At 43.5% G+C, this 9,918-nt stretch overlaps 1 protein-coding gene across 1 annotated transcript in view; it reads right to left on the bottom strand.

The window, feature by feature from the left end:
* Positions 1-8,872, bottom strand: part of LOC311363314 (uncharacterized protein) — a gene marked incomplete at both ends in the record, with an annotated part of 64,088 nt that extends 55,216 nt beyond the window's left edge. The window contains 3 exon segments of the mRNA XM_084483270.1: positions 188-1,695; positions 5,508-5,578; positions 8,820-8,872. Coding sequence (XP_084339396.1) covers positions 188-1,695; positions 5,508-5,578; positions 8,820-8,872 — 1,632 coding nt within the window.
* Positions 8,873-9,918: the final 1,046 nt, after the last annotated feature.

Genomic DNA, 9,918 nt, shown 5'->3' with positions numbered 1-9,918 from the left:
ACTATCAGGGTACCACAGAGCACTTCAGGAAACCACCTCCTAAGCTTCATACATACACACTAATGTACACACTAATACACACTACACTACACTACACTACACACTACACATACACACTAATGTACACACACATACACACTAAAGTACACACATATACACGCTGCAGGGTGAGTGCAGAGCATCTTACTGGTGGGCCAGGCTCTCCCTTCAGCCCTGGAGGTCCTGCTAGCAAGGAGAACTGGGTTGGTGGTACGTCCCAGCTCTGGAAGCCGTCAGTAGCAGGCAGGGTCACCAGGGAATAGGACCCCCTGGTTGGGCGCTGGGCGACGGGAGCGGTGGTGGTGGTCTTCATCGGGTTTGGAGGGGTGGTGACCGTTTTGGATGGCTTGGTGGTTTTGGACGGGTTGGTTTTTGAGATATTGGGATTGGATGGTTTAGGTTTGGTAAAGGCTGCTTTAGAAGGGGTGACTCGAGATGAGTTGGCTTTGGCAGGTGTTAGTCTGGATGGACGGGGTTTGGCCGTAGTCCACTTAGACTTGGGCAATGGCTTTTTGGCCGGGGTTGTCGGTTTCTTTGGGACGGATACTTGGTTTGGTTCTGTTTTCTTCTTGAGGGGCTTGGTGTTAGCCGTTGCGGAAACAGAAGGCTTTTTCTTGTGAGTCGTTCCCACTGTGGTTTTCCCAAAATTGCTGTGCCGGGTTGGTTTTGGTGGGGTGGGCTTAGCGACCTTGGGAGTAGAGCCTTTGGGTGTGTAGGGTTTAGTCTGGATCACTTTGGTCCTCAGTGGGGCTGTGACACTTTGGGCCCGGGTCTTGGGGGGAGGGGAGAAGAGCCTGGCATGGACTGTGACCGGGGCCACCGTTCCACGCACCGTCGGAGTGGCCGTCGTCTTGTTGGGTTTGAGTTTTGTGGGGAGGACCGGGTCTACGTATCTGACGGCAGAGGCAGCGGCGGCCACACTCCGGGCCAGACTCAAACCCGGGGTCCTTCGTACCCCGTCCTGAAGACCCGGGGTGGTTGGCGGACTTGTTTTATTGATGTTTTCCCGGGGGAGGATGGGCATGAGGGGAAGGAGGTTGGGCCTGTATGTGTCTGCTTCCCTGCATTGTTTCTTAATGTATTTGCAGTAGTTGTAAGCTGCCTGAGCAGAGGGTATCAGGTCGAACTGGCAGATGGCTCCTTCAAACTGTGCCAAGGTCTGCTGATGGCTGCTTTTCCCCAGCAAGAAGGAGCCCTGGAGTTCTTGAGCGAGCCCCTCGCCCTCGCCCTCCCACTTAAAGTCTGCGTGGACACTCTGCTCTCCGCAGGAGGCATATAGAGTCGCCCTATTTCCGCTCAATCCCACGGCCAGTTGGTGCCACTGGCCATCATGGGGGTCATAGGGCAGCGACACCGAGGTCCTGGGCCCCGTGTGGAGGAGCAGCTGACCGGGCTGGCCGAGCTGCAGTCCCAGGAGGAGCTTGTTGCGAGCCGAGAGCAGGCTGAAGACGAAGGCGCTGTTGACGCGGTGCGAGCGTATGCTGAGGACCATCAGCAGGTCGGGCCAGACGCCGGCCGGCAGGATGGAGGGGAGCGGGGCCTGGACCTGGGCCCGCTGGGTGAGGATGATCCCCGATCGGAACGGGATGACTCCGGCTGGAAGTGAGCGCGACGCCTTCTCTCCCTTGAGCCCCAGCTTTTGAAGGATGTCCACATCTGAAGGAGTAGAAGATAGCGGTGTTAGGGCAGAAGGAGCGTGCATTAACCAAAGCACAGAGCTGTGTACCGTGGAAAGGAATATTAAAATCATGTTCATAGGCGTGGTGGGCATCACAAGACAACAACCTTATCACTAGAAACAACAACAACAACAACAACGTTATCACTAGAAAGGCCACAACAGTCAAACACACACTCTCAAACAGGGAAGTTCAACATGTATAATTTAAACATTTTGAACTTCCACAGCACAGATAAACGGATGGAGGATGAGCATGGATGAAGCATGAAGGCAAGTAAAACTCCACACACTAAATTGCAAAAGAATCGATAGGTTTGAGTGAAATCAAAAATATGTCCAGAATCGGAACATGAAGTTTTAAGCGGTTCATTTTCAGATTTTACCACTTAAAGCTTTTATTTGATTATGTCAGACCAGATCTATTAAAAATAGAGACAAAAAAGGAGGCGTTATGGGTTTTCCATAAAAACGACAAGTGGGGGCTCAAATGACTGCAGTGGGGTATCAGCCAATTTTCCTACATGTTCCCATGTGCATAGCCAAACCAATGAAGTGCAGGATTGTTTCCCCATTTCAGGCAAAAAGGAAAATTAGACTGAAAGTAAAAAAATAGTGTTCTCATCTGCATCTGCATAGAATGAATGCTAACAGAATATAAATGGTATATGACATCATTTATATAATGTCTTCAATGATTTTTGGCAGTTAATCATAAAGGCAAGAGAAGACAAAATATGGTAATAATTTACGTAATATTTATATTTTATGTACCAATTAAATGTTGCTCTGCCTGAATCAGAAGTACCTGCACTGCTTGTTCACATTGGAAGCCTAAGTGCTCTATTTAGATTCACCACTCAGATCAGAGTTTGTGTTCTGGCTGTTGAAATCACCTTCTTAATGTGGTCATCACGTTTCAGCGCAAACTGGTCACAGTCCAAACTGATGTGCAAAACAGCATAACAAATATGTCACAAGCAACGCTCTGTCACACGGATATAAACAGAGAGGCAACTGAAGACAACGTTTATGGCTTCATTCATAGGTTAATGTGCAGTGGAAGCCAGCAAATTCAACAGATGATAATGATTGTGTTTTGTTGAGCAATGGCTACAACCTCTGTGAAGATGCGTGTGGATGCAGCAGGCCAGACTGGTGAGATTATGATGGAATGGCTTCATTGAAACCAATAGCATGAATTCTGATATAATCTTACTGCGATCTCATGGCAACATATCAGAACTGTATCTGATTTAGGACAACCTATGAAAGTGGCCTAAATCAGAATAGAAAATTCTACTCATCTGTAATGCCATTTGTGCTTGTAGTGTGAGCGAGGCCAATTAAATAAACTGCTCTCATTAGAGTAACAATACTTTATCAGCAGCTGTTATTATAACACCACTCTTCTCTTTATCTTCATCCTCATCTTCCTCATCCTCTTCCTCACCACCGCCTCACCGCCTCCCACCCCATGTGGGATATTTAATGAATGCTTCAACATGTCGCTAATAGTTTTAGCGTGCTGAAATAATTGGCTGGGACAGAAAATGAATCCAACATTGGCAAAAATCAATGGTAATAATTGCTCTGTTACATTATTTTTGAGGGAAATATACTAGTAGTAAGTAATTGAAATAATGGAACAAATTTATTTTTTTGCCATTCAATATATAGCTGTCCAATAAAGGTGAAAAATAGAATAAGTTGAAATATAAAGTTGGGTTCAAACTCAAGATGACATTGTTCAATTTAGAAAGAAGAAATTTAGATTTATTCTAAGTATAACAATAATCATGTGTTAGTAGCCAAGGAAGGGCTGAGGCAAGTGTGGGTGCAAACTCAACCTTAGATCACTTCACAGTGGCCACAACTCCCAATCACTCGCAGACATGTGTGTGTGAGTTACTGAGTAGGTAAGTTAATGACATCAGCGTATTGGAATTACAAACAGCAATCCTTCTAGCTCTATCGGCTCTCTTCAATAAGCGATGTGTTTATGGCTGTGCCTTGGGAGACATCAACCTGCCTGTATTTGGCAGTGAGCGTGGATCTCTATGCTGATAGGATGATACAGTGTTTACCGGATAGGAGGAGGATTGGTAGGTTGAAGAAGAGAAAGAAGAAGAAGTAGAGAGATGAAGGGTTTGTCCTTTGGGACTTCAGACATTGGCTTGGGTAAAAAAGACTATTGGGTAGCACAGCACCAAAAAGCAAACGTGGAGGTTCAATGGTTTCTATGGCGAAGTTGAACAGTTATTTTAATGTTTATTTGAAAAGTGTTGAATCTTTTTTATTTAATGTGATGAAAAGTCACAACCTAAACTGCATTGTATGTGTTATAGAGCATGTTATGGGTGGTTCCAGCAAGAAATGTACAAGACTTAAAGACTTTCCATGAGTCCACAGCATTGGAGCTCCATAAAGTGGGCTGATATGTTTGAAAACAGAGTGTGGTGGTATGTAAAGACCTTATGGCCCCCCACTGCATTCTTCTGTGCGGTCTTTACTCAATAAAGCTCATCCAAGCTTGGTCGTGTCTTGGAGGACTTGTTGGTACATTGTCTCTCTTTGAAAGCAAATAAGTGCTTTTTGTTTTGACTTTGCTTGCACTGCAGTTCCACGTTGAACACATGTTGGGAAATAGTCTTCGACACACACACACATGGACACGCACACACATACACACACAAACAAAGCCAGACTGATGATCTTCATTCTGGTCCAGTGGGTCACCCCCTAAACTACACATGTTCCCACTGGGTTAAACCGTCTTTCTGTCACACGTTTGACTGCATGGTGTGAGCAAAACAAGGTTGATGAACCCTTTGTTTGATAAGCTCCACACAGACAGGACAGGGAGAGGGCAGAGAGGGAATGACTCACTGCCCTCATGGATATCCAACTACTCAATGTGCTCTCTCGCTGTAGCCCTCTGCCAATATCCCCCTCTTTGCTATTTTTGTTGAATATCATAGCAGTCAAAACATAGTGTTATTCAAATACTTTGAAGGGCAAATGTACAAAAAATCATATCAATGCATTATTGATTTTTTTTAAAATAAAAAAGCTCTTTTCCTATTGGATGAAATGAAACCTCCTTTAACTTCTGACATGATGTTATGCTTCTCATCCTACTGTCTGACACAACATTTGTGGCCACAGAAACTGAGTTCAACATGAATTCCAAAGCTGTGTGTGTTAATAATATGGGTGCATCATGAACAACAAGAAACAATAAAAAATTAGCCCCTAATGAGATCACCACAAAAATCATGCATACAAAAAAACATTAAACATAGAAGAAGAGAAGTTTATGGCAACAAATCACTGCCATAATGTTTTGAATTTTAAAAGCCATTGAATTTTGTTTAAAACACTATTGAATTCATAACAATGAAATATTATCCTATGAAAACAAGGTCAACTGAATTTATTCCCAACAGGGAAGGGTTAGGACAAGGACGGGGCTCAGGTCAATCGTCCGGTTGATGTCTGCATAATCAAACTCACGGGTCTTCAGGGGTCAGACCCCCTCAGAACAGCTATAATTACAGCAGTCAGTCGGATTACCGTCTGGATGGATTAGGCCTGTTCTTGGAAGGCCCTGATATAAAACTTTTATGGCTTGAATTTTCTCTTCCTTACTTTGAGCGCTTGAATATGAGTAATTAATATCATGAGTTTACAATTCCATATACATTTCATATACAATTCAAAACATTATGGCAGTGATTTGCTTCCACATAAGTTGGTAGAAAGAGTCAGAGGAGGACTTGGGCCTTACCTTCAGAGTGTACTTGGGCGAGTCCTAGGTAACAAGTACAGTAGAGAACTGTGCAGAGCAATAGAGCTCTCCTAGGGAAAGAACAAAAGAAGGACCATTAGAAAAGTGTAAAGCATATTTCAATAGGGTACATGTTTACCATAGAGTTGAAAAAATAACTACAGTTAGTCAGGTATTAAAAGGTTTGATCAAATGTTACGTTCACGATAACATGTTCTGCATGCAGTAATCCGACATGCCTAATTGATAACATGGATAGTACATGGTCTGTATTGAAATGGTTCTAAAAACTTTAAAATGTTTGAATGCTTGGACCGTGCACCACTGTATTTGTCTTAATCAAATATCAAAAATAACTGAACATAACAATAATCATTGTCATGTCCCAGGTCAAACAAAGAGGCCTATATGAACACCAAGTATCTCCCATTAATGCTGCAAGTTGAACTCAGTCTGTTACAGTAGCACGGCCCCATGTGGCTCCACAACTACACACTGGTTCCTGGAGGAGCCTATTTTGGTTTGGCTACATAAATACACATTTTTACACACTCACTCACACACACACAAAAGCACAAACACAAACACACACACACGCACACTCATAGATGTAGAAAAACACATGGGAGGAGGAAATGTCTAAAACAGCTGTGAGGGGAGGAAATGGACAGGGAGACAGGTGGGGGGAAAGCAATGGACCCACACCGTGCACACACACACACACACACACACACACACACACACACACACACACACACACACACACACACACACACACACACACACGCAAATCCCTTTAATGCAAATAAAAACATCCTGTTCACCTGCAATATCTATCATAGTAGTTATTCATATCAATCTCTCCTTTCACAGGAAAGAGGAAAATGTTGGCAGTGATAACATTCTGATGTGTGTGTGGTGACTAGAACCTTCAGTGAAACCACAGCTGCATCCAGAAAAAGAAAACCGCTGCCCTTCTGCTTACTACAGAATAATACAGCTTGTGGCCAAAAGTATGTGAGTTGGAGTGTGTGCATGTGCCTGTGTATGTGTGTGTACTTATGCACACATGTGTAGCTGCATGGATGTGCGTGCAAGCCTATGTGTGTGTGTGTGTGTGTGTGTGTGTGTGTGTGTGTGTGTGTGTGTGTGTGTGTGTGTGTGTCTGTGTGTGTGTCTGTGTGTGTGAGAGGGATTTAACTTATCAGCTGGCCAGAGATCTGCTGCCAAAAATGAGCAATAACTGAAATAAGTGAGATTGTTATTTTTGGTTTCTACAGCCTGAATGACTTTAAGTCTCAATAGTTGAAGTATGTTTCCTCTGTGACCTGACACTGGGAGACACGTCTTTGACCTGTTCTTCTTTTTGAGATCTCTCCCCAACCTTTCCATGTCATCCTGAGGTGTGTCGGGTTACGTTTTCTGTGTGTGGCAGGAGGCATTGGGGGAGGGGGTCTCAGTGAAGTAAATGTGGCCTGGAGCCAGGCCCTCCTGACAGAGAGACAGTCTGACAGAGAGGCTGACAGAGGAATCTGTTGTGGTTATCACACTGGAACGGCCCAGACCATGACACAATGTCCCAGCTGAGCTGGAAAAAAGTATTCTTATCACTCATCAATCACCAGGCATGTGGCCAATCCTCCCCCCACCCCCCCCCCCCCACACACACACACACACACACACACACACACACACACACACACACACACACACACACACACACACACACACACACACACACACACACACACACACACACACACACAGTAATACTACTAGCACTGTTTTACCCTGGGATCAGTGTTCCTATTACACAAGTAATTCTAAATATATAAATTTGATAGATACATATATATATATCTATATATATATAGATATATATATAGATATATATAGATATATATATATCCTATAAAACTGGAGTATTCAAAGTATAATTATGATTAGAAAAAAGTAGGGTCATCATTGAAGTGATTGAGGTCTACTGCTATGATGTTGCAGCAGGGGTAGGGGCTGAAGCAAATGTGTTGCCTTGACGGGTAATGTAGTGATTTAAAAAATGAACTGTTATCATTCTGGTAATTGTTGATTAAATTGTATAACTGTGTAGTAGGCTATTAGTTCTTATTCCTCTTAGTTGCAAGTACATCATTTCATTAATCGTTAATTATGCATAACTAGAAGATTTTGATCATAAAATATATCTTTAGGATGTATTTATGTTCTTAAAATCAACTTGTGTTAATATGAATCAGGATTCTGGGCAAACGATCAAACGTGGTGTTGAGGTCATATCTCCGGAAATTCTTTGGACCTCTTGCTAACTTTCTTCATCCCCCCTCCTCCTCTCCTTGACTGCTCCATTCATTCATGATGTTGACTAAACAACAGTGGAGAGGAGGCCAACGTAGTAATCCAGATATAGAGGAGGCCTGATTGGCTCTGGAGGATGGACGCCACCCTTTTGTTCATCAAACGCCGTTGTTATGATACTATGGCCTCACTGTTTCTATTCATTATTATAATTCATAAATATTGATCTTTCTAGTAGATAAATTGTGCGATAGTGGTGAAATATTATCGTCCAACGCGCGCTAAAGTGCACGCCACTTTCCATATGCCAAAATGGCTATACATACAAATGGAATACAGATCCTTATAACACAAGTCTGACTGTATACTGAACCCAAAGGCTCTCGGATGAATGAATACAAGTCACATCTACGTTTCAGCCCACATCTTTTTAAATGCAGATCTGGAGCGTCACGTTACAGCACGATGTACGGAAAGGCATCATAACGGCATAACTATTCATTTATAGATTGATTTATTGCTATATTCCTACTTTTATTTGAGAGTTCACTCAGGAAAAGGACGCACAAAAGCCAACGAGCCTCAGTCCACTTCTGGACATCATGAACACTGGTGCGTAAAACCACTAATGCCAAATTGCATATTTTTATCCAAAACTCACAGTTGATCATATAGCATAGACCTCACGTAGGCAATTTATAAGAATCAGCTTCACACAGGTCTTCATGTTAATATCTGATTGTCCCATGTGTGTAGTGTATTTAAAGATGTGCTGGACCGTGTCCAGCCGGCCCAGTGGAGCTTAGGACACATTATTCACATTATTCAGCAGAATAATGAGGATCACACAAAGTTACCTGGATGCCATTTTCTGGCTACAATTTGTTTAACCTGTTGATCTGTCAACGTTATCCAATCCAGCACCGCCTCAGCATCACACATAAAATACAACAAGAAGGAAAGAAAGAAGAAAAGAAAAAAGAGAAGAGGACCACTTACTTTGTGTCGAGATGAGAGGTTCTGCAATCTCTCCTTCGGGTCGCTAAATTCATTTGTATTCATTTGTCCTGGCAGTCAAAAACCTAATCCGTTCATCACAGCGTGAGTCCTGAGGGGATGGAAGACACCGAGCGGCTGTCCTACACATCGGAGAGGCTTGAGATCAGGTCCCACTGAACACTCATACTGTTGTGTCTAGATCAACTCCACTGGATCAACTCCTGGTCGTTCGGTGGTTTGACACAACGTGGTCCTGAGCGACTGTCTTACGAGCTTTCCCTGTGTTTCATTCATTTATGCCGATCCAGAGGAATCGGATGCGTGAGTCCAAAATGATGTGACGATACTTGGGGATTGGGAAGGTGTGTTACGGAGTCGGGTAGCGCACAACTCATGCCTTTCCTTTTTAAATAGCCCCTTTTCTGTGGGTAAAGCGATGGTACAACGCACCGCAGCGCCAGGTGTCGAGTTACAAACAACCCAGCGGTGGTTCCGAGCAACTACAAGCCTTCTGTAAGGGGGTGGACACACACACACACACACACACACACACACACACACACACACACACACACACACACACACACACACACACACACACACACACACACACACACACACACACACACACACACACACACACACACACACACACACACACACAATCTGCTGCCCAAACTTCCATACTTCCATACTTGTAACAGTTGGTCCAGTAGTTGTTTGACATGGGGAGTGTGTATGGACCACAGTCACCACAGGCTATTTTGCCAAACAAATTCAATGCCCATAAGTGGGGCTTATTTATGTATAATAATTTTGGTGGGCATGATTGCAGGAATTATTGCCTTTAATAGCCTAAAACCTAGAATTAAAGTACTTGATTTGAACAGATTTCTCCCAGCAGAAAGAGCTGTGAGTCTGTTGCTCTGCAGGAACAGGTGAGTGTGTTCCTCCTAGCGTCCATTAGTGTCTAATGATCCCATAACTGATAGTGGGATTACTTGTACCAAGCAATCAGGTATAAAGGAACATTTTTTCTTTGGAAATCTTTGCAAATTGCAGCAGATGTAGAAGTACAAATGTTGCTCTGATGGATATT

The sequence above is a fragment of the Micromesistius poutassou genome (assembly GCF_964030765.1).
Source record: "Micromesistius poutassou genome assembly, chromosome: 18".
Classification (NCBI taxonomy): domain Eukaryota; kingdom Metazoa; phylum Chordata; class Actinopteri; order Gadiformes; family Gadidae; genus Micromesistius; species Micromesistius poutassou.
Note: the sequence above shows the minus strand (reverse complement) of the source record. Positions and strands in the feature narration are given on the sequence as shown.